This window comes from Plectrocnemia conspersa, unplaced genomic scaffold (assembly GCF_051122295.1).
Source record: "Plectrocnemia conspersa isolate PC_06_02 unplaced genomic scaffold, ASM5112229v1 ptg000010l, whole genome shotgun sequence".
NCBI lineage: Eukaryota > Metazoa > Arthropoda > Insecta > Trichoptera > Polycentropodidae > Plectrocnemia > Plectrocnemia conspersa.
Genome location: NW_028277174.1, coordinates 5,120,618 through 5,145,119, shown reverse-complemented (window position 1 = coordinate 5,145,119; position 24,502 = coordinate 5,120,618). Strand labels below are relative to the sequence as shown.

Sequence of the window (24,502 nt, the reverse complement as noted above, 5' to 3'; positions counted from 1 at the left end):
TTCAAGTTATCAGCTATATTTGCTAAATAATATAATTTAGTTCTTAGTATTTTCCATGTTTCTTTAATTATATTTACATCCAATTTATCTGTGCCGGTTTATTTTTTCAATTTACGAATTTCTTCTAAAGATACTAAATTTTACATTAAATGTTTCATTTTTGTATTGTATAATACTAAGGTATTGAGTTCACAACCTCTTCTATACTCTCAATATAGTATGTTTTCATTTTTTCTGCTATCATATGATGATCTTTATATAGGTATATATATATATATTTCCATCAATCTCCATATTTGTTATGTCGTTTATCTGAGTAAAAATTATTAGAAATAGATTCATGTGACTGAAGTTACAATCATGTTAACACAATTATGATCGATTCGGATCAGACCGTTCGTTAGATGATGAAAAAATTGATTAGATCAACAATTTATCAATTAGCATGCGTAATCACGACTATCGTGAAATATATGTATTATATAAATATTAAAATATTTTAGTTATGCCATCAGCTATTTACGGCAACGGCTCGTGTTTAACTGATTTTTGATACTGGAAAGTTTTTTGCAACTCATGTTTTATTTTGGTCAATTTTTGCTTCCTGCGGTACATTGAGTAATGATGCATTCTTTTGCGTTTGACCCTAAAATTTTATACATATATTTAATTTTAATCAATAAATCAAATGAGTATATTTGAGCTAATTTTATAGAGCGTGAGATTATTCAGCATACTTTTTCTTCGTTCAGTGGTGGTAAATCAGCTGCATTGACCATAAAAAGCTTAAGGTTGAGCTTCGTACTGAAAAATACTTGAAAAATAACTTGTTCTTCACAATTTATATTAGTTAGCATATTCTTGCCTTAAGATCTTGGTGACATAATTGCACCCATTTGTAATTTACTAATGATCTTAAAATTTACAGGATATTAGATGACAATGTTGCAATATCGCATTTAATAAAAAGCAATTCAGTAAACCGAATAATTATTTATTAAAAAATATTAAAAATAAGTGTACAAGTTAATGCAACGAAATGGAAAAACTATCACTTTTTCTGTTTTTTCTTTTCGGCTTCCGCCTCTTTTTCCGCTTCGATTTCCTTGACATATTCGTCTATTTTAGCAGGGTCCAGCATGTTCATCGGCACGCCGCGTCTCATGACGGCTATTTCCAAATTTTTCTGTCCAGACTGGACGACTTCTAACAAAGCTCGAATCGCCAACTGTAAAATTATTCAACATTAAAAAAAATGAGGATAATCTGAGACACGATTTCAAGCAAATCTTACCTTAATGGCGCCAGTTTCGGTGGAAACTGTTTCAGCGTTGTAATGCTTCTCCAAGAATTCTCTCACAGTCTTGGCGGACCTGCCCGTTGCGTTCGCTTTCCACTCGTAAAATATACCAGACGGTTCGGTCTGATACAAATGGGGTTTATCGTCGTAGTCGAAACCTCCGATCAGGCATGAGATGCCGAAGGGTCGGCGGCCGTTGCTCTGAGTGTATTTCTGCTTGAGGGTGGCTATGTATCTCGTGATGTACTCGAGCGTTACCGGATCTTCCAAGGTTAGCTTGTGACTCTGGCATTCGATTTGTGCTCTGCTAATTAATATTCTCGCATCGGCCGTTAAACCGGCGAACGCCATAACTACGTGATCGTCCAGAAGACATATTTTCCTCACGGTCCTCTCCTCTTGCAGCTTAGCTACTGATTTTTTTTCGACGCCTAATACGACTATGTCCGCTCCGCGGACGCCGACCTAGAACATGCGCATAGTGAGCTAAAACATGTAATTTTATGATACTGGCGAGATTCTTTATTTTACCAAACTACTTTATAAAATATACAAAAACAATGAAACCCTTTGAAAGCCGATGATTACAAATTAAAGGTCATAATGGAATATATTATTAAATTGTCAGTTCCAAATTTAGCAGATGGTGTGTTTTTTAACAAGAGATTACAGCAAGAAAAGTTTCTTAGGGTGAATCTACCAAAAAGGTAAGACATCAAAATAACATAATAATATTGCCTTGAATCATGAACCCATTTTGCGATGATGACACCACGTAAATTGAAAACCTTGATTTAGGATGATAGCAAACATCCCTTTGACTATCACTATCAGTATTGATAAAAATAGGTTGGTGAAAATTGAAATTAGCTTTTTTACTTTTAACCCAATTAACAAATTTGAGAAACATTGTTTTAAGCACACGGCCATTATTAAAGATATTTCATATTTAGTATTATAAGGGTGTAATAAATTTTAATTCAGTAGCATAAATATAAAATTTTATTTTGACTTTAATTATGTTAATAGACGCGTAAGCGTAATTAAAATCACGTATATACGTTATAAGTGGATAGTTTCGTAAGTTACAAGTCATTTATATAGCAGTCAGTAGTTGCAATGACGAAGCGCTCGTCAAGTTTAGGTTATAAACTCACCGCAGTGGATCCCTTGCCGACGGCTTCTTGAGCATATTCAACTTGGAGAAGATGTCCGTCCGGGGAGAATACAGTGATGGCGTGATCGTATCGTGACGAAGACATCTTGACAGCAGACAAACACTTGGGCCGCCGGTTCCGACTTCTGCCTTGTAATGCTTACTGCGTGATGTGCCACGCGATAGTAACGACAATAGAAATCAGTTACTAAACACGAATGTCACTCCACGTTCTTTTAAAATAATGGCAATGACACAAATTAATATTTAATATAAATATACCACGTTTGCATACTTATTTGCAAATACGCAAAATTCTGCGATTTTTCTCGTGCAAATGGCTGCAAATTAATATGTCAATAGCACAGACTTGGGAAAAACTTCTTTTTTAAAATTGTTTTAGTTTTGTTAATTGATATTTACGCAATTTTTAGCACTGATTCTAAAAATAATATTTATTTTTTTATCACTAGAGGTTTTTACATAAAGATAATAAAAGATTAAAATGTGACATAAAATGCAATTTTAAGATATTTGCATTTTAATGTTGGCACTTAACATGTATCAGAAGTACACAAATATGAAAACAAAAATCATTAAGAAATTTTCCAATCGATGCAAAATGTCCTTAAAGCAGCGTTTTCTTTTCCCCCTCAAAACTTCTTTTTCCGCTTTTCCTTTTATGATTATTTATTTTAAATATCCAGCAGTTGTCCGCGATAATGTTCACATTCCATTTCTTTGTATTGCATTTTCATTTTCTTTATGTTCTGGTGAAATGTTTCACCTTGTTCCTTGCTTACTGCACTCAAATTTTCAGGAAAGTAGTCCTGATATGAATAGAGTAAAAATACTCCAAAACTGATATTACAGTGCAAGATCTTGATTTTTTTCAACCTATATATTTAATAATATATTTGTAGTTTAAATGCATTCCACGCCTCTTTTCAACTTTTTTCATTTTTGTTTCGAAATTTTAATCCTTTATTTCTTTCTGATGTCAAATCTAGCAAAAATGCCTTTCTTCAACTTTGCCTCTGACAAGCTAGGGAATTGGTCACAGAAATAAAAGTGACAATGTTCACATTTCAATTTTTTTGGCCAAATGGCCAAAACTTGGCGGCTCTCTGGTAACACTGGCGTGACGAACACATATTCTCTTGGCGACTTCGGCGGGCTTGCAAGGCCGGTGCGGGCTATGCGCACGTCCACTCACACACTTAAATTTTAACACGTAACTGTAATAATATTGAATAAAAATACTACTGCAGCTGCTCAATCTGTTTAATTGTCACCTTACACCTCCCGTGGTCAAAATAATGAATAAAATACTTTTCTAATATTTAGTATAAATATAAATAATTTAATATAAAAAGTTTTATATTCATCGATTTTGTTGGTCATAGTAGAGTAGTATTAAGATAAAAATAAAATATGACGATATACATATGTATGTATGATTCTAGAAACTCGACCCTTGGCGATCCTTTTTCTACACAGGGTTGAGCGGATTATATTACAAAAAGCGCCACAAAAACACAAGAGTAAACGCATCACGTGCATACACAGAACAGACATTATCTAGTCTGTGAGTGCATATTATGTTTCTTTTACATAATCAAAATTTCAATTTCTTAAATGTCGAGGAGATACTAATTTATTACATTACTGAAAAATGTGCAATATGTACAAATAATCTCTGATCAGTTGCATTTTAAATTTGAAAAATATATTAGTTGCAGATTGTCTTTTGAATGATAGCAATAAAATTAGTTTTATTGTTATAATTATGCTAATTTCAACTAGTTTTAGGGGCAAAAGCTTTTGATTCTGATTTATACTTTTTATTAGTGTTAATACACCAAAAATAATTATTTGATATACCATAATTATGTATGTATTGTAAATGAACCCGTTTCACTGTAATTTTCATTCTACCAAATGTCAAAATTAGAAGTATGATTTGTGAAGAAAAACGTGTCTAATAATTAGCACATGAAAAACTATATAAATCACTATTTACATTCAAGCCAACTTTTGCATCGCAGGCCTGTTTAATCAATTGGAAAATAATATTTACAAATTCTAAAATGATTTAAATTATTTTAAATATTGTTTATAATATATCCGAACAAACCGTAAACTACTAACGTAAAGAACATCTTGTTTGAATTAAAAATATATAATTCTTTAAGAGTGCTAGCTCTAGAGCAAGTTACATATAGTTGATTCCAAATTTATCCCCAACAAAAAATATTGTCCATGGTTAATGCGAAAGCAAGTCTCACCGAAAATTGCAATCTTTTAAAGTTAAAAAGCACGCCGTTCACTGTCAATGAAAACATATTTGTCTATAAAGACAAATAATATTAATCGAATCACTGACATGCCAAGTTGTTTTTAAAATAAGTTGCCAACGTGTCCATAAAATTAAATTGAACGATTATTTTATCTCATGCCTGTCTATGAATCATTTTATTTTATTTCATTTTTAAAATATAAATTTTACTAGTCGATAATTGCAAAACTTTTAGTGCGCGTATTTAAAAAAAAACGAATGGCAATATTTTTTAGCTTATATTATTGATCTTTTCATTACATCTCACAAACATGTTCGAGTCATGGTGGTAACTACATAAAAAAAATTACAAACGATTTTTTCGCCTTAATTTATTTACAAATATACACTGTACATTTTTAAAATACGATCTCGACTGCGACTCGACCCAGTTTAATTTTTTAAAAATATAACATTTTGGCCGATCGTACACTGTATGTTCCCATTTATCTAATTTTATTTATTTACAATACAGGCACACTTTCACTTAATCGTAGACTGACATTTCATAATAAAAAAATAATAATAACGATAAAATTTGATATGAATTTAAATATTCATACAAACAAAAAGAAAAAAAAACAGGAATAATTCCAAAATTTACGATACGTTCTACGCGAAAAAAATAAAATCATATATAATCCTAAAATGATAGAAACAATTCATGCACTCAACAGTCAAATGATAAAAATGATCTATGTTAACAAAATATCAATTGAAAAATTGACAACAAATCTCCTATGTATATACATACAACAAATCGACGACTAAATATAGGAATTAAAAGTCTATCTCTTCGGCCGGCCTTTGGTATACAGGTCCGTACTTCGCCATGTACTTTTTCACAAACTCTCGAGCTTTCTGCTTCACGGAATCGTTGCATTCCAACTCGTTGACTGTTTGGCAATGCTTCAATTCTTTGAGCATCACGAAATGTGTGAGCTGAAATATATATAAACGTCATATATATGTGCCTTTTATATTTGCAATAATTAATTTATATATGACTCACCTTTTTAGCAAGATGCTTGAAATCTGCTGTATTTGTTATGCGACCAACGGGGCAATCTTCTCGTCGGTACGGATCCAAATTATGGACCATTACTCTAGCCATGTGCGCTGTGAATATTTCTTTAATTTTTTTAGCCGCTTTTTCATTCACCATAGGTTTCTTTTCCTAAAACGCAAACAAAATTAAAACACAACTCCGATATCGTTTAAACTGACAATATAAAAATAGTATACTTACGATAGCAATTTCTTTTTTATGTTTCATGCTTTTGTGACGTTTTTTGTACTTATTGAGAGCGTCGGGAATTCCGGCGGCCATTAAAGCCTGCTCTTTGCGCCTCCGGAGCTTTTCTTTATTTTCTCTATAACGTTTGAGATCTATTTTCGCAGTGACAATATCTTCTTCTTGTCTCGGCTAAATTAATAAGCATTATATGAATACACATAAGACATTTAGATATTAAAATAGTGATTCTTACGCTTATGATCCTTTCAGTGACGAGTGCTGGACGTTTCTTTTTAACGGTAATGGAATGCACATGAATTCCTTTAATGATACCGTTCTTCTTCGGCGACTTTTCTTCTTTCGTTACTTAAATATTATAAATGATAATAATTAATTTAATAATCATATAACTAAGGTATTAAAAGAAAATTTATGAACCTTGATATATTCCGTTGAGGCCTTCGACAAGTTTTTCAGTTACGAGTACATCCGGATAATCCTTAACAATACCAATAGACTCGCTATCATCATTTTGTACTTCTGTTTCGCTCTCTTGCTCATCTTCGGAAGTATCCTCTGCAATCGATCGAAATATAGCATTAAATTATACCAACGACGTTACTGGGTAATTTATATTAAAACGAACCATCTCTAGAATTGAGAGTCGGAGAATAAAGTGGCGGAATCCACTGTGAGATTCTAAATTTGACATGATAGTAGTAAGTCCGACCGCGAGCGTCTTTCATGGATCTCCATCTGGACGGTAATCTCACAGGAGTCCATCTCACCACATCAGCGTCCTTTTTGAATTTAAATTAAACATATACTCATCATATATGCACAATAAACGACAAGTAACGAATAAAACTTACCTTATCTAAAGATGATAAAATACTGTTGGGCGTTGTTATGACACTTTCTACTTTATTCTCGACGTTTTCAATCGTCGGTTTATGGTAATAATCAGTCGCATTTTTAGTTTCGCTTATAGGATACTGATAAGGAGTCGTTGATAAAGATGCGAGAGATTGAATCGGTTGAGGGTTGTACACCGATTGATCTATAGGAGTAGTCGGCAACGTAGCCACTGCAGTAGGGATCGGAATATTGTTCGTTTGAGACGTAATTGAAGATATGGGTTGCGTCGGAAGTTGGTTATAGTGCGGCGATGGTGTTTGTAAGACGGCTCCGGTGGCATAAGGGGAAGATGACGGGAGCGTTTGAGTCGGGGTATAAGTGTGAGTTTGATATGAGGCACCAGCGTAATTGGTGTAATTGAACCCTGGCGGTGGCACGGACGTGTTAATTGCAGGAATGGGATATATTTGTTGCGAGTACGACATTTGATAAGCGGCCGCATAATCGCTTTGCTGATAGTCTACTTGCATGTACTCTGTTTGCGGCTGTGCATATTCGGAAGCCGGATATTCGCCAGTCGGAACTCCGTTTATGACTCCTCCATATGCGACCTAAAGCGGAATTTTATTTTTATGTCATATAAAGTATGTATTTTAAAACAAATAAAATAAAAAGTTATTCTAACTTGAGTATCCGTAGGTTGTGTCCACGTGCTGTTTTTAGGAAGCGGTGGGAATATCCTACCGATTGGTTGAAAGTGTGTCGGTTGACCTAAAGTTTGCGCTCTTCTTATTTGTTCTTGATGAGCAGCTCGAGCGGCAAACTCTCTTCTCCGTGCTTCTTTGCTCATCGCTGGAACGGGAGTGAGTATACGCTCGTCGAACCTACTACTACAAATAATATATTTATTAGACTGGTAAATAAATTACTAAGCTTCAAGTCTTTCAGAATGAAAATGGGTGTACAACTACTACTAGATACTTTATCTCCCTCCTGCAAGTTAACCCCTTCCCGATCATGCCCGAGTTACCTCGAAAATTTATATTTTGTGAATTCTCATTTCAAAAATCAGCAAATTTCTCAAGACAATTATCATAGCATTTTTTGTTAAATAACGTGTACGAATATTTTTAAATGTTTCACAATAGCTGCATAGGAAAGGGTGGGCCCGTTGAGTCATTTTGACTGGGAAGTGATTAATAAAAATACAAACCTTGGTATCCGTCTTGAAACTTCCGGACTAGGTAAAAGGATTCTTTTCTTATCCCTATCGTGACGATTATACCGCTCTTCCCATCTCTCACTTTCAGGATTATGTTCAGTATCCTTATCGCTTTTCGATTGCGGCTCATTAGCTTGACGTTCATGCTCCTTCATCAACTGTATCCTCTCTTTCTTTGGTATCTTGAAAATCTCCTAAAAAGCACACAAAACGCTACATAGTCATCTGAAAACCGATACAATTCCACTTCAATAAAACTGTCTTAAGTACCTGAAGAACCGACCATCTATCGATAAGCTTTCTGGCCAACTTTTGAATCTTTGTTTTCTGCATAGGTGAACTGTAAACAATCGGGATCTTTTTCTTATCGAGATTCTCGGTCGTATTAGGGAACACTTCGTCTACTTTGACGGAAATGTTGACATTTTCAACTGGCAGTCCTGTGCTCTCGTCGATGAGAATAGGAGTGCTTTGATTGCTTTCGTCGCTGGAATCTTCTTTGTTCGTAGGGTTTGATTCGGTATCCGCTAGCCAATTTTCGACGTTATATATGATTTTGCTCTCTTTCAAAATGGTTTTGTTCAGTATTGGCAACTTTTCTAAAGCGATCAATATTTCCAGCCTGTAAAGTGATCTTAAATTAGATCGAAGTTTCTCAATTCATCATGATGTAATAAAAACGAAGCTTACCGTGCACTAGCATCAGAGTTCTCACACCACGGATTTAAAAGACGTAGACCGCGATAATCGAGGAATAAACGCCTGCACGGCAGATCCGCCGACGCCAGCAATTTGAGAAGTGCTATTCGCTCGTTCATATGCTTTGCTCGAACCATAGCTCGGCAGAGAGATAACGTATGGCATTGATTCCTGACACCGGTTCTGGTCAAGTTGTTCATTTCCTGTTTTAACTGAAAACAAAATAAAAATTATTTATAAATATTAATGAATATTGTAATAATTGACGAGAAGAACATACGTCCATATCTTCGAGCAGATCGTTGAAGCAACGGGTACTCGATTGCTTGAGCTTCGTTCTTTTCAAAACTTTTTTAAGTTTAACTGGTTCTTCAGCCGGAGGAAGTTGAACTACTTCTTCAGCGGGAGTCTCTTCAGACTTTAAGGGTTCAGTTTCTGTCAAAACTTCCACTGTTTCGGTTTCGACTATTGTTTCAACTATTGTTACGGCTGGCGTCTCTGCCACACTCTCTGTTGCAGCGGGAGTTTGACTTTCTGGTTTTTCTGGTACTTTATCGTCATCCTCTTCCTCCTCTTCTTCCTCTTCCTCCTAATAAAAAACATTATTAAATTATCATTCAAGAGAACTTCGGTTCTAAGCAAATTATATCAATTAGCTCCAGAAAATGATTATATCATCATAAATATAAAAATAACGATATTTTTCTATATTTTTATTACGTTTGCACAATATTTTTATAAGCTTGAGTTACATTATTTTAAATCCTCGAAAATGCGTGGTCAGATTGACCTCTAAAATTTCGCTATAATGCAAAAACGTGTGAACAGAACGCAATGTGTTAAAATGAGTCACGGACGACTTATATAACAGTTAGCAATAATTTAATTTAAAAAACGAAAAGTATAAATCAGATTAATAATATGCATTACCTCTTCCTCTGAGCTCTCAGGTTCTTCTCCAATCCAGCCTCGGCAGTTACTGGCCTCACAGAAGCAACGCAACCCCTCCTTCCTGTTAGATAAACAATTAAAGAAAAACAAAAGTTTTGAATTACAAAAGATAACATACATAGAAATATTATGTATCATATGCAAATAATAATTAAGCAAACATGACTCATACCCATATCTCTGAAATTGATAGTCGAATGTTATCTCGTCTCCAGCTTTTATGTCTCGTTTGCTAAAGAATCCAATTCGCAAGTCTCCATTGACAGTCCATTTTTGCGTTTCGGCGTTTGGATCGCAAGAGTGATTGATAAAGCGCGATATGTTTCCCTTGAGAGTTGCGTCTATTACGGCGTCGCCCTTCAACGACATGAAGTAATGGTGTGTGTTCTTGTCCGAGGAGTACTCTTGCGCTCTCTGGTTGAATTGTTCCCAGTTAAGTACTTCGCCGACATACTCCATGAGGAATTCGCCACTGAAAGTCATAACAAATCATTTATTTATAATAATAGCTGAATTTGTTTTTATAATAAATGAAGAAATAAAAAACACTTCTATAAGAATTTTGATTTCCATTTTAAAATCTTACAAGAGAATAAGACGGGCCGTTATTTTTTCATTTAAATTTTCGGGTCAGCTCTAAGTGTTTAATTTTTAAATGTGTTTATTTATATTAAAAATGTATTTTCTACCATAAGTTAGAACATTTTATTACTTCTTTTGTAATAAGCATATTATATTAATTGATACAATAATACAATACAATTAATAATTAATTAGAGGTATAAAAATATAATTTATTAAACGAAACAAATTCGTAGTTACCTCTAATTATTAAAATATCTTTCAATGTATTTTCATTTAAACTACTTCTATTGTCTCGTAGAATAAACTTTACTCCAGAAAAGGCTCTTTCAATATAAGCTTGTGTTGCTGGAACTCCTAAAACCACCATTGCAATTTAGTATAAATGAGGATATGTATTTTTATTTCTAAATTTTTATGGTTAAAGTTATTCAATATGAATTCAATGTTCATAACGAGTACGGCTAGGGGAATTATGTACGGAGGTTTTGATTTATATAATAGTCTTCCAAGAGAAATCCGAAACAGCAAAAATATAACGGGTTTCATAAATGGAATAAAAAAACACCTTCGTACATATAGAAATAAATTATAATATTAAGACTTTATTATTGTATATTTTCATTTTTTCTTTCTGTTATGTATTTTTTATATATTTTTATATATGTTTACTAAATTTGTTAGATGTAAAGATTAGCTATTAAGCTAAATAAATTAATAAAATAAATAAATAAATAAAATAATAATAATATCTGTCAAAATACGAAATCTATGTGTCTCGATTGCCAATTCTTTACTTATTAAAAAATCTTCTGAATCGTCTACCTTTTCATCAAACATTTCACTATATGATTGTGATTGAAATTAATTTTTCTAAAAATTGTAATTTGTTACAAATATTTTTCAAATTTTGCACTTTTTGTAACTGCGTGTTTGAACATGTACCGAACAGAAATAAATCGATATTTTTTTCGTTCCAGTTCGAAGCCCTGGAATAAAACGTGTTTCGATTTTTTTCTCATATCCCATCAAGTTGGACGTTTAAAAAATTATTAATATATAGAAATAATCAATTTACAAGTGCAACACGGAATTAAAAAATAGCTACATTGAAAAATATATAAAAGTACACTACAAATGTTTCTGTGTTTTCGATTAACACATTGAATACCACGTGCACAGATTTGTGCGTGTCTTCATTGCAAATTCATCTAACAAAAACACACGTAAACTGCGTATTTACTGTAACGTATTTATTTAGTGCTTTAGCAAACGATGTTACTATTATATAAATCACTTTACACGCGATCCCGCACGGGTGTGGGAATTTAGAAATACCATTACACGCAGTGTCGAGCCAATGCGGGAATATGAAAATCGGATTTAAACGCGGTTTCACATATAATCGTGATTGTATTTGTCGTTATACTCTGCTTCCGAGTATATGCGGGAATCCCGGCATTTAAGTTTAACAAGTAAAAAAAAGGGTCTTTTTTTTAGCTTTGGAAGTCATAAATTAGACAAATACAAGGCAGTGTGTTATTCACATTTTTCCCCTTGAAGTATTTCTCAATTTTTTTTATGTATAAAAATGTGAAAAAATATTAATAATACTTATTGGATTTATTGAAAATATTATTCATTATTACGAGAATATTTTTGATTGGGTACTGCAACGTATTATTTAACATCGGTGCTAGCAAATTTCCCATGGTCTAATAATAATGAGAATAATAATAAGTTTTTTTGATAAGTCGCAAATGATTTGAAAATTCAAGCCTGTTTTTATTTTTTTATTGTACATGTAATTTTTTGGATATATAATTTAAAAAAATATAATTTTTTTATTATTTTTCCCATTTATATGTAATTATTTACAATTTTAATTTATAATAAAAATATATGATTTTTTTGGAACACTTTTCAAAAAGAAACCAGCATTAAGTTGTTAACTAAAAAAATTGATGTCCCAAATTCCAGAGGCTTAAAACTCGGATAAAAAAATTGTTTCAAGGCAGTGTTTACATACACATACAGATTATATTCTATTAACCCTTTTTATTCGTAATCGTTTTTGTATAAGATTTGTAGTCAACTCGGAAAAAATTAAAAATGTTAAATTCTTATTAAAAATTAAATTATATATGTAGAGCATAAATATTAATAAACTAATAGCAAACACGAAGAAATCAAAACAAATACAGTAATCCCCCCTATAGCGTATTTTTTGTCTTTTATGACAGGCGAAACGCCACCGCGCTATAACATTCCAGGGATATTCATCACAATACAGTAAAAAATATTTATTTTTGTATAGCTATGGACAAAAATATGATCAAGCAAATCAATGTACACGTTTTTTGAATACATTATGTGTACACTTTTCAGGGGGTTTCAACCATTTAAATTTTTTATAATAAAATTATTTAATTATGTAATAGGTATCTATTACAAATCTAAAAAATTAATAATAAAATATATTTAGATATATGATATAAGACACTTTATATCCAACATTAAAATTTTAGTGGATTTAAAATAATACGTAATATTTCTAAACTTAGCTAATTTTTTATTTAAAAATTTAAATGCAAAACCCATGTAAATATAATAATTTATTTAATACGCTGAATCTGCTGAATTAAAAAGATAATTAGAAAAATGTCAAGCACCATATTATAAAATTCGAGAAGAAATGCGGACAGAAGACAATAAAGAAAAAGTGGTTATGAAATTAAGGTATTAAAAAGGTTTCGATGGTACGTGATAATAGATGACACTGACGGTAATTAAATGCATAATTACACGATTTAAGATGTTTAACTTTTTTCATTTTTATTATTATTGTTTGTTTTTAATATAATTAATAGGTTTATATTAATATCCTAAAATAAAACATACTGCAGAAAAAGTTTAATAATTTATATTTTATTTTTATTATTTATTCATTGTAGGCTTACGCATTTAAAAAAATAACTCAAAAAACTGATGTCGCAATAAGTACATAGGGCACTTGCTCTTATTTACAAACTAAATACAAGGTCATTATATACATAAAAATAGGAAAAAAGTGTTTTGCTGTTTTTGTTAAATCATAAAATACAGTTGAAAGAACATAACCTCAAATATGTGCCTAGTCCCCCCATATAACGAAGTCCCAATCTCTACGCTATAGGGGGGTCGACTGATATAATCGATTTTTTCTCTAGCATTTTTTTTGTTACCATTATTAGTTCATATTTTGGTAGAATAGTTATAGATAAAATTTTAATTTTCATATACATGTCTTTCATGTAAGCATCGAAAAGCAAATTAAAAAACTTATCGCACTACTTTGAATAACTTAAGTGAGTGATTAAGTGATTTTAATTTAAATTTACTTGTAAATCCCCAAACACAAGACATATATATTAGATGATTATGAATATATTTAAAAAAATACCATTTTCAGATACTAGAATACCAATTCTAGAATTAAAACTCTGTATTTTAGAAAAACACCACACAAAAATAAATATTAAATTTATAATGTTGGAATAAATAATATTATAATAAGTGATAAAGATTGTGCATCTCTGAGTGCCATGCAAATATCACCACGTATATTGACCATAAGTGTTAAAAATGATTTAGATACATTTTAATTTTATTAGTACACGATTCAGTTTGATGGTGACTGATTTCACTAATGCAAAAACATCTTATGTGGGATGTTTTAACACTTTCACGACGGTTGATATTTTTGCCCACCATTTCGAAATTTGCTAATATGTGGGGGAGCACCAATTTATGCCAGAAGTTATTTAAATATTAATTCAATAAAGTGTTTTTCAACCTTAAATTATACAAAAACATATTGCATTTAAAACCTTTAATGATTTACCAAAAACTAGGAATAATTGCAAGGAAATTAAAAAATATTTTTTAAACCAATTTATGCAACTTTAATCAAATACAATTATGTCAATAAATAATACATACTATTACATAATTGTTATTTTTGTTTTCTTTTTACTATGCTTCTTAATTTTCTTATTTGTTTTATAAAATTTAATGATAAATATTTTAAATGTATACATATTATATTTATATTTTTAATGTAGCAGATTGTAACCGCAGAATAAGTTACTTCTTACTTATGCGAAATTACGCAAAAAAAATAAATACTACCAAAATTAAATCATTTATTAAATTTCGGGGTTATAACATTTCTTCATTTTGACGATTGAGCTGAAGTTACGTATTTATGGTGATTTTTCTCCTTTGATATTGTCTAGAACAAATCATCACTAATAAACTTGCACACTTTAAAAATTGTTCAAACTTCCTGGAGGGTCATATTCTGAGGGTATCGCATCAGGGATACCGTCTTTTGAAGAATTTTTGAAGACAAAGCGACACGCGAACTTGCACTTATGTAGACTTCTGGTCTAAAAACTTCATCAGAATCACTGTGGTCATTGATATCTTTTTCATCTTCGTTAGAAGGTTGTGAAAGATGATCTTCAAAAGCTTCTTCTCTTTCATACATGTAACAATTACAGTAAAAATCACAAAACAGAATAATTAAAATTTTAAAGTCGGTAAAAAATCTCAATACAGATCATGTATTATCACAAAATTGTAAAAAAACCCCAAATATTTGCTAGTAGTGGTCAGAAAATAACTAAAATATGAGAGATATAAATGAGGCTTACCTAAAACACCAAATATTGGCTACACTCATAGTCGTTTTAAGCAAGTACATCATACCCTTATTGGTCAGCAATGACATCATAGAAAGGTAAATTGTTTATAATTTGTCTTATTATGTCTCTTTGGGATATATATTTATAAATTTTAGTTTCTGTTCTTCTATAAAATTTTGAATTGAGTCCCTCTTTTATTATTTATGGCCTTCGAACATATTCATTAATCCCTAATCTGAGGTTTGCTGTCAATACTTGAACTTACGCATCAGTTGGGAGTCACTGAAGTATGTCATTGTTATTGATGATGTCTGAGAAACTGGGAGCAAAATATGTAACGATGTATCAACATTTTTCGCTGTCAACAGTATCAAAGTTGTCAAGTGTTAAAAATAAATAAACTATTGTAGAGGTCACAGAGTTTGATATTTGTTGTTTTTGTAATGAGTAAAAGCATTCCACCATAATCTGTATCGTTTATATTTTTAAAATATGAATATATGGTGATTCTAAACACAAATTTATTTTTTATTTTATTGGTATGCGATTCGCAGTTCGACATTTACTGAATTTAAACACAATCATTACAAAACTATATTTTAAATTTGACGTTAACAGTTATAATGGTTTAAAAAAATAGTACAGCTGCATTTTTAAGAATAATGTCCGGTATGCAATGTGTTAATGACTGTTTTCAATAGAAGTTTTCGCACTGGAACGAAATCAAACACGATTTAAGAATTTACCGTTATTAATTAGAATTTTGTATTCAAATTATTATTTCGGACTAGAATTTACAAAATCGAATCAATCACATTTTATTTAATGGTGTTTGACTGCAGACAAAATATTCAAAAAGTATTTGTAATTACAATTTTATTACTGATTAATTTAGATTGTGTAAAACTTTTAATCTATTTTGAAAATATATTTCAATTCACTTTAAAAATAATTTTAACAATTCACAGAGCGATAACTAATAAGCGTTATTTGTAAAATATCGCTGATGCGTTTATCCGCCATTCAATACCAAAGACTACCAGTGTCAATCAATAATAATAAAAATAATGACAATTATTGTAACTTAAAAAAGAGTTCTTTTTAAAAATATTGATTTAGTGTTTTTAGGAAAGAGTTGACAAATAACGGAAAAGCGAAAAAAAAAAAAAAATATAAAATTACCTGGCCATGTCGCTATTTGCTTCGATCCCGAGACCTTTCTTATCAGTCTTCACCACCCGCAACGTTGAATACTCTTTTGATTGAAATCTTCTATTTGTGCAACGCTCCTTGACTGGACATCGTGAATTACTATTACATAAAAAAAAAAATACAAAACAAATGAAATTTACTCGCTTAAATATAAAAGCCACTCTATGAGATAAAAATCTTACCATTCTATCATAAGTAACCTATTTAGACAGTCTTCTCCGCAGCCCAGCTCACCTCTTTCTATCTCTTCTTTAGTTAGAAAGCAATCGCAGATCATTTTCTTCGCCTCTTTGCTCACGGCTCTATCACAGTGATATTCGTTCTCTAAAATTATCTGAAACTGATTCAATCTCTCTTGAATGGCTTCGTCAACGGAGGTTTTTTGATCTATACCCGCGTTATCCGATAATTTATTATTTGAATTAGGGCTACTCAAGGGCGGAGTGACTGGAGATCGGCTACCCATTTCCATCTCGCTCGATCTTCGCCATCTAGATTTGACTTTGACGGGTCTAATTTCGCTATCGCTAATTGGCACGGGAAATATTGGTGAGTTTTGTGAGTTTGAGACAGTTTGTGATGCATCTTGCGATTTAGTTGGATCGCCGTCGGACGCTTTATTATCTTTGTTCAAAGTATTAGAAATGTTTTTCTGCGATCCTTTAACTAAACCGTGTCCTTTTGATCGTTGTTTTTGAATCGAAATCGTTTTAATCCGGCTAGATCTTCGAATGCACGTACTCGACGACGAAGAAGAATCTGTCGAGTAATTATTATCAATCTTTTCTGTATTGGTTTGACTGACTGGTTCGACGTCCATTTTAGTCTCTTCTTCGGACATGGTAGGCGTGGAGTTCGATTCTTTATTAAGTTTAACTTGCTTCTTCTTGGTGACTTTCTTGATAGTTTTCGGACTTCGCTTAATTGTTTTCGTTTCAGTATCATCGTCGGCCGTTAATTTTAATTTATCTAATTGAACTTTCAAGTCGTCTTTCTCTTCAGTCTTTATCGATTCATAAACGACTTCCGGTTCTGTATTTGAAAATATACACGGCGCTTCCGTATCGTTATTTTGATCTTCGCTGATGATTTCGTATATCGTATACATGTCTTCTTCTTCTCCGTTGATTTTTTCAGCACCCTCTTGACTCTCATCTTCTATGGTGACCTCCGAGGCGAAGTTATCCGATAAAAAATCATAATCGTCACTAGAATTTTTATCCGATTTTAAATAAGGCGATATACGACCTAATATATTGTTCAAAGAATCCATCGAAGACGCGCTTCTTCTCGGGTCCATCGAAGATATGATTCCGAGTGTCGGATCGGGTAATTGAGTGTCATAAAATACGCTAGATAGTGTTATTTGATTGTTGGAGTTGTCCGATTGTATTTCGGTCAGTCCTACTGATTCGATTTTGGATTTGATTGATATTGGACTACTCGAATTTGAGCTCCTGTCGCTTCTGTTGTATTTGGAAAAGCATTTAACTGTGGGAGAGTCGGTTAAGCGCGTTTCTACAGAGTTGGAGTCCGATTCGGAGCTCGCGCAAGGATCTACGATTTTGACTTCGACGTTATTTATGATCTCGTCGCTCGGTCCGCTGCTCTTCGAAGATAAACATCTGTACTTGCCGAAATTTTTGTGGTTCATCAGGATCATCGGGAAGGATAATTGATTTGAGTCTTGTGAGTCGTTCTCGCAGTCTTGGTTAGCTGATGCATCGTCGGATATTTGTTTCTCAACGACGGGAGGCGCTTCGCTCGCTCTAGTCGAGCGCCTCGTTCTCGGCGGCTGCGCCGAGGATGCCGCCGTCTTTCTCCTTCTGGCCATGGTTTTTACACTGATCTGAAATTTAATCGTTTATTCAGATTTATACACGATAATATGTAAGTTACACTGTACAATGATAATAGATTCCACATAAGTTTTGGGTTCAAGTTTACAATTATATATTTTTTAAATAGAAAAAAATTAAATTTTCTGTAAAAAAGACGCTAGTGAAAAATTCTTCTTGTTTTTGTAGCGATGTATGCATATAATCAATAGTGATAATGTTTTTCTACTATGTGTAAGTTTTTTGTTATAGTTGTTTTTATCATTATTTAAAACTTGATTATAATTCTATGAATATTCTTATAGTTCATATATCAGATTGTCCCATAAGTCTTAGCGTTTTATTCTTACATTTGCAAAAATGTATAGCTTTTTATAAATTAATGAAAATTTCACTATTCTTTCGGTGTTTGTTAATAGAAGTCGTATCAATGATGCAATTAAGTAATGCGATATTTTTGTTACGATAGTTTCAACCCTAAATAAACAAAGGCAGTGGAGGTAAAATAATCTCAGTTAAGCTACATTATGCTTTTTTAGTTTCAACTGTCACATTGCGACAATAGCAGTTAAAAACAATTGTAATGCAACGGACAGGAATGCCATTCAATTCAGAAAGTATCAAATGTGATTCTAAACATTTCTTCCGGGAATTTTGACATTAAATATCTATGTAGGGGTTATTAGTAAGTATATTAGGGCTGCATAATTTGTCTGAGGACAACGAGAAACCTCGCGCAGCGAATCCCAATATGTCAGTAATAAATGATTCTAGATCAGATTATTTTTGAGTCGAATTGTTACTGAAGATAAGAAGTGGATTCTTTAGTTGCACACGTGACGTAAAGGCAGTGTTTGAAAGAAAATCAACCCCCAATTCCTTTTTCATCTACCGTATTCTTCAGACATTGCTCCAAACGATCTTAAAACAGTTTTAAGGTGAAAAAAAATATTTTACGAAAACGGATATAAAAAAATGACATTATAGAATTTATTGCTTCAAAAAATACATTATTTTTCGAATCAGATAAAAAAAAATTGAATATCATGTGGAGAATATATAATTTAGTAAAAGTATTATACGTTTTAATTTTTAACTTATTTAACCCGCACCTTAAAAAATGCAAAGATAACCTGATAACCTGATTTAATTAGTTAGTAATAATTTTATTAATTGAGCACACTGGACGTATAAATGATAGAATCGACAATAATAATAAAAATGCTTACTCCTGCGCGGCACAGGCAGTAAGAATCTGTTCAGTGATCATTACTCACAGATAGATTGCTCATACGAATATTACTCACGGTTTGAAAAAGGTCAATTTCTTAAGGAAAGTTATATAGAAATAATATATTAATAAATATTCATACTATTTTTTAAATTATTTTTAACTAGTTTTACAAAAAATCTCTACGTTAAATAATAATGTAACAATTAGGTATTTTTGATTTAAAAATCGAAAGTATATGGATAATTTTAATTATGCAAGCTGCTGATTGGTTAAACTAAATATATCAATGAATGGTGATAAATATAAACATAATTATCTAATAGCTGGTCCTTTAAAAAATAAATAAAAGCAAATATAAGCAATGAATTTAATTATTATTATTATGTAGGAAACGTTTTTTTAACTTCCGCCATAATAAATAATTCACAACTACTCTGAAAAGCGTTTCAGCGCGATACCTATATTACGCACATATCGTTTTATTTTCAATGTTCAAATTCGTAAGTAAATAAATAATTTTCTCAAATTTATTCATAAATAAATAAACAACAGAGCAAATGTTTTAGGACATTGTGAAGAAAAAAAATTTGTAAGGATATATTAAATTAATTTAAAATAAAATACCTATTAAATTAATCATTAAAAAATATATCTATAAAATAAAACTATATAACCATCCTATTTATCGTTATTATAATTATGAATTAATTTAATCATACATATTGAAATTCAAGAAGATATTCAATATAAAGTAAAAAATCATGTTTCCCAGGTAATTTAATTTCAAAATTAACAGGACAGTGAAAAAAAATTTAATTGATTAAAAAATTAATAAATATTCATACACTATTTTTAAAGTAATTTTATTATTTCCTCATATGCATACAGTAAAACCTCGATAAAATGGACTTTGGATATAACGGACAAAATATCTGATCAAATGTGAAAATTGTTAAAAATATTCTTTTAACGTTATACATATTTAACCCTTTCACCGCGGTTGATTTCGAAATTTGTCAATATGTGGGGGGCACCTGTTCATGCCATATTTTTTTAAATATTATGGTTCAATATAATCAAGTGATTTACAGCGTTAAATAAATTAAATAACCACATTATTAGGCTCAAAGGTTTATTCACCTTTAGGTGCCCAATGAGTATTGGCGATATTCTTGACGACTTCTATAGAAGCCATCTGCGGCGAAAGGGTTAAATCCAAATGTCACCGTTTGTAAATTTTCTGACCATGATTATCAATTCATACCTACATCCAAATAAAGTGTATTTACAAAAAAATGTTTGTTTATTTATTTTAATTTGATAGAAATCCTATCTGTGAAATAAATAATAATATTTTCAATCCATTTATGGAAATTTATCCGACACTGTATTGTGCCATTTATTTTCTTACTAAAAAAACACATTCAGAAAATATACTTTTAAATAAGACTTTTGGCTTTAACGTACAAGGACACCCCCTCACCCGCATTAGTCAGTTATATCGAGGTTTTACTGTATTCTAGAAATAATATGTACACGACAAAATGAAAATAATATACATTCAATTAAAGGCTAAAAGTATTTGTAAACATGAACAAATATTTTTAATAAACTGATGCAAAATATAAAAATTTCAAAATTTATTAATCAGAATGAGTGTCTCAATAATTTGTATGTGATGATCGTATATTGAAATTAAATAACTTTATAAGCAATATGAGCGACCGATTTGTGACCAATTTCCGTCTGAGCAAGTTGTCATGTGAGCAATGGTCCGTTTACCGAAAGAATCAGGTCGATTTTTATGTTTAAAAGTATTTTTAAATAAACTATTTTTTTCTATATTAATTTTACTAATGAAGACACAAATTTAGTAGCAGCGCTGTAAGTCGAATCCCATATGAGCCCATCATATCTACGAAATCGGAATAAGTGATTATTGTATAATTGTAATTTCGAACCATCATCACAAATGAGGATTTCCTAGATTTTCCTGATCTCACGGTTGAATATTGTGATGATCAATTAAAATCGAGCAAGGTTTTGAATATACAATACAAGAATATCTAAATTCAATTCATAATAAATATCTTATTAAACTTGGCACAGATATCTAAATACAAACTTAGTACAGATATTTATATAGGTTAATTTTTCAAAATGACAAGTTTGATTGAACAGTTTTGAAATTTTAAATTATATTATTAAATCTTTGTGGCTAAGAAATGTAATTGAGATTAATCTCAGTGAAATAATGCACATATTAGTGTTATATTTAACAGTAAAAAATATTTCTTCATTTGTTTATACATTTTATTTATTTATATACAATTATATTTTCATTGAAAATTAGTGTTTAACCCTTTGGAAGCTATGATGTTTATTCAAAATCTGAGATTAGGTGAGTTTATAATTACTTTTTAAATAAAAGAAAACATATGTGTTGTTGTAGCAGGAAGAATTGTGGTCCCGTTAAAGATCACATATCACATGTGTTATATGTGAAAAATGTCATCACGGCATTTGTTTAACCGTTTTTGTACCGCAATGTGTATTACGTATCAATGCGCTCAGTGCTGCGTATTTTTAGATTTAAAAAATGTTATAAACATTTGGAATGCACGTGTTGACCTTCTTCACATCCCTAAAAGGCTTCAATGACGTAAATTATTTAGTCAAGCGTTTGATATTTATTTTATTTTTTATTTGCATATGACATAGTGACAGCCCTGACGCGCCGTGCGTGGTTTAAAACTCGTTATTCAAATTATCATAATTTTTAATGGTTCTTCATAGATGACGATAAACCCAACATGGCTTGTAATATTTTTTCTTAGCGTAAATAATAGTTTCTTGTGAGAGAAAAGTCTCAAACGGCACTAGCGTCGTGACCGCATCGAGCGACAAAATATTCGCACGGTATTAAAAATGTTAACAGAACATTTCAAATATTGCAAATAATTTTGTTTTGTAATTTTCAAGTAATTTGTAGTTTTTTTATTTTGTTATGCAATTTGTATGGCTTTTAATTTTGTTGTTTTATTTGTAGTCAGTGAAATTATTTTAATATAATTTGTGTTTTTTCGTGTATGTAATCAGTCAAGTATTCTTTATATAAAATTTTTAACTGAATTATAAAATGCAGTAATTGAAATTCTATTTTACACAATAATTAATTAAACTGTATAAAAAATGTTTTAAACCACTGATGCACAGATTTTCATATTCGAGCATGATGACATCATCAATGACCCGATAACGATGGTTGTTAGTATTTCTCGCTAGTTTTATGCACGACATATTGTTGTTTAGCATCTAAAGGTTTAAACTGCCTCGTAGCGAAACAGAAGTCGTACAATTCCTGCAAGAATTTTTTTTGTTGTGTTCGATGTTCTGACCGACGCTCACTCGCTACTGCTCGTTCGCACTTAACCGTTTTAAATTTTGAAACAGGTTAAGTGTGACAAGCGGCAGCGATTGAGCGTTGGTCAGAACAGTGAACACCCCATGAATAACTATCTGCAACGAATCTACTTGAAAAAGTAATTTATAATTGTATATATATATATATATAATATATGATAACAGCAAAGTAGCCAAAAAAATTTTTACTTAGCATTTGCAAGGTTTGACAATGCACTTCTTATATTATTTTAATAATCTTGCCTTCACAAAGTTCACACTGTGCACAGAATCTATTTATCGATGAATAACATGACAAGTTTCCAAAATGAACAACTAATATAATTATTATTCGATACGTTTTGTTGAACTAAAGTGAATGTTTTTGAGAGACTATACAAGGGCTATTGTCATTAAATCAAAATTTCAACCGTTTTTTTTGCGAAAAAATAACTCGTTTATAAACATACTTATAAGTAAACATATTTTTACTATTTAAAAGTGTGTTAAGAGATCAAGATTTTTTTGTTAAAATATGGGGCGTAGTAACATAAGGTTTAGAAGCCACTGACAATAAATAATTGCATTAAAAGTCACAATGCTATTGTTTTCACTATAATCAAGCAAAATATTTGTAATATAATAAAAGTAAAGCATTTATTTACAACTTTCTTTATTCTTATGAATAAAATATATACAAGCAAAATGACAATAATATATTTTATTATAAAAAAATGATTTTTGTAGTGACGTTAGACCTCAAATAAATGAGATGATAACTATAAAGTTAGATGGAGATATACGTGTTGATGGACTCTAAAGATTCACGTCTCAGAGTACATAGCGATTATACGACGAGAATGATAATTGGGTGTTTGAGTCAGTTTGTTAGATTTCGATGGAATTAACCAAAAAGAAAGGAATCGCGCAGAGCCGGAGTCGGGTTCCGGCGTCGCATCTTTGGCGATCGTACGATCGTAAAGGTCGAAAGTGCGATATTGGACGAGTAATTCAGACGAAACGCGAGATGTCATGTCAAAATTAGTAATGTGACTTTTTTGAATGGATCCCATGGTTGACGTTAAGAGGTTCCACGGTGCGCGGTGTAGAAGGCGACGAAAGCGCGAATCGACGGTGATTACCGGAGGCTCTGGCTTTGGGGCCCCCGATGCGGGGGCGTGTCGGCGGCCGAGGGGGGCCGCGCGCCGCCTCAGCGCCCACAACACCGGGACACACACATCTCGGGCTTGCAGAGATCTACCTTACCGACGGCATCGGCTCGGTTTCGCCATACGCCGATAGATGTCACTAGAAAGGGTCGTTGAATGCCGCCATTTTTCAAACGAGCACAGCGGTCGGTAACCTGACCACGCGAAAGGTGCCGGTGTAACTGTATTCTTGCGTCTTAACACTTCCCTTACTGTGCCAAATAAATCCGCGCGTTACTGTGCTGTATAGTATATACGCATGCAAAAATATCGCTTTAATTATTTATAGTTCAACACGTAACACGTAATAATAATTGAAATTTAATTGCTGAGCTTTAAGTTATTCCCCATTTCGCTCGTTCGCGTATTAAGTGACGAGAGTGTCATCGAGGTCATTGCCGGATGTTACAAATCATATTGTAAAGGGCCTTTTTATATATATTTTCATTTAGGTTTATTGTGGCGGCACTCTGGCAACACTGGCGTGACGGACCTCTTCTCTTGTCGACTCTGGTAGGCTCCGCGCACCGATCACTATATATTTATATAAATAACAAGTAACTGTAAATACTCAATA

General features: G+C 31.8%; 3 protein-coding genes across 4 annotated transcripts in view; 1 reads left to right on the top strand and 2 right to left on the bottom strand.

The window, feature by feature from the left end:
* Positions 1 to 978: 978 nt before the first annotated feature.
* Prosalpha4 (proteasome alpha4 subunit) lies at positions 979 to 2,672 on the bottom strand. Its single transcript, XM_088194317.1, has 3 exons — positions 2,458 to 2,672; positions 1,295 to 1,765; positions 979 to 1,228 (listed from the first exon to the last, which is right to left on the bottom strand). The coding sequence occupies exons 1-3, from the start codon at positions 2,560 to 2,562 to the stop codon at positions 1,052 to 1,054; spliced, it is 753 nt and encodes a 250-aa protein (XP_088050443.1). The 5' UTR covers positions 2,563 to 2,672; the 3' UTR covers positions 979 to 1,051.
* Positions 2,673 to 5,011: 2,339 nt separating this feature from the next.
* On the bottom strand, positions 5,012 to 23,981 carry Set2 (SET domain containing 2). 2 transcript variants are annotated; one of them, XM_088196100.1, is made up of 17 exons: positions 23,860 to 23,981; positions 16,426 to 18,092; positions 16,214 to 16,342; positions 9,934 to 10,233; positions 9,741 to 9,822; positions 9,091 to 9,399; positions 8,802 to 9,022; positions 8,382 to 8,733; positions 8,103 to 8,305; positions 7,575 to 7,779; positions 6,904 to 7,500; positions 6,678 to 6,831; positions 6,470 to 6,607; positions 6,285 to 6,397; positions 6,044 to 6,220; positions 5,807 to 5,971; positions 5,012 to 5,736 (listed from the first exon to the last, which is right to left on the bottom strand). In XM_088196100.1, exons 2-17 carry the CDS (start codon positions 18,075 to 18,077, stop codon positions 5,575 to 5,577), a joined length of 4,959 nt encoding a protein of 1,652 aa, XP_088052226.1. In that variant the 5' UTR covers positions 18,078 to 18,092; positions 23,860 to 23,981; the 3' UTR covers positions 5,012 to 5,574. The 2 variants fall into 2 exon arrangements, with proteins under 2 accessions (XP_088052226.1, XP_088052227.1); XM_088196101.1 differs by having other exon boundaries at positions 7,575 to 7,776.
* LOC148230395 (uncharacterized) overlaps positions 23,624 to 24,502 on the top strand; it is a 32,908-nt gene continuing 32,029 nt past the window's right edge. Inside the window, exon 1 of the mRNA XM_088196102.1 lies at positions 23,624 to 24,438. The gene's annotated coding sequence lies outside the window, so the exon portion shown is untranslated. The remainder of the gene's footprint in view (positions 24,439 to 24,502) is intronic.

Bases quoted from the DNA above. Each gene is read 5' to 3' on its own strand.
- Set2 (XM_088196100.1), bottom strand. From the start codon at position 18,077: ATGGCCAGAAGGAGAAAGACGGCGGCATCCTCGGCGCAGCCGCCGAGA. The intron at 16,343-16,425 runs GTAAGATTTTTA...TTTATGTAATAG, and splicing joins AGGTTACTTATGATAGAATG to TAATTCACGATGTCCAGTCA. The intron at 8,306-8,381 runs GTACTTAAGACA...TGTGCTTTTTAG, and splicing joins ATAGATGGTCGGTTCTTCAG to GAGATTTTCAAGATACCAAA.
- Prosalpha4 (XM_088194317.1), bottom strand. From the start codon at position 2,562: ATGTCTTCGTCACGATACGATCACGCCATCACTGTATTCTCCCCGGAC. The intron at 1,766-2,457 runs GTGAGTTTATAA...CGCATGTTCTAG, and splicing joins TCGGCAAGGGATCCACTGCG to GTCGGCGTCCGCGGAGCGGA. The intron at 1,229-1,294 runs GTAAGATTTGCT...ATAATTTTACAG, and splicing joins CCGAAACTGGCGCCATTAAG to TTGGCGATTCGAGCTTTGTT.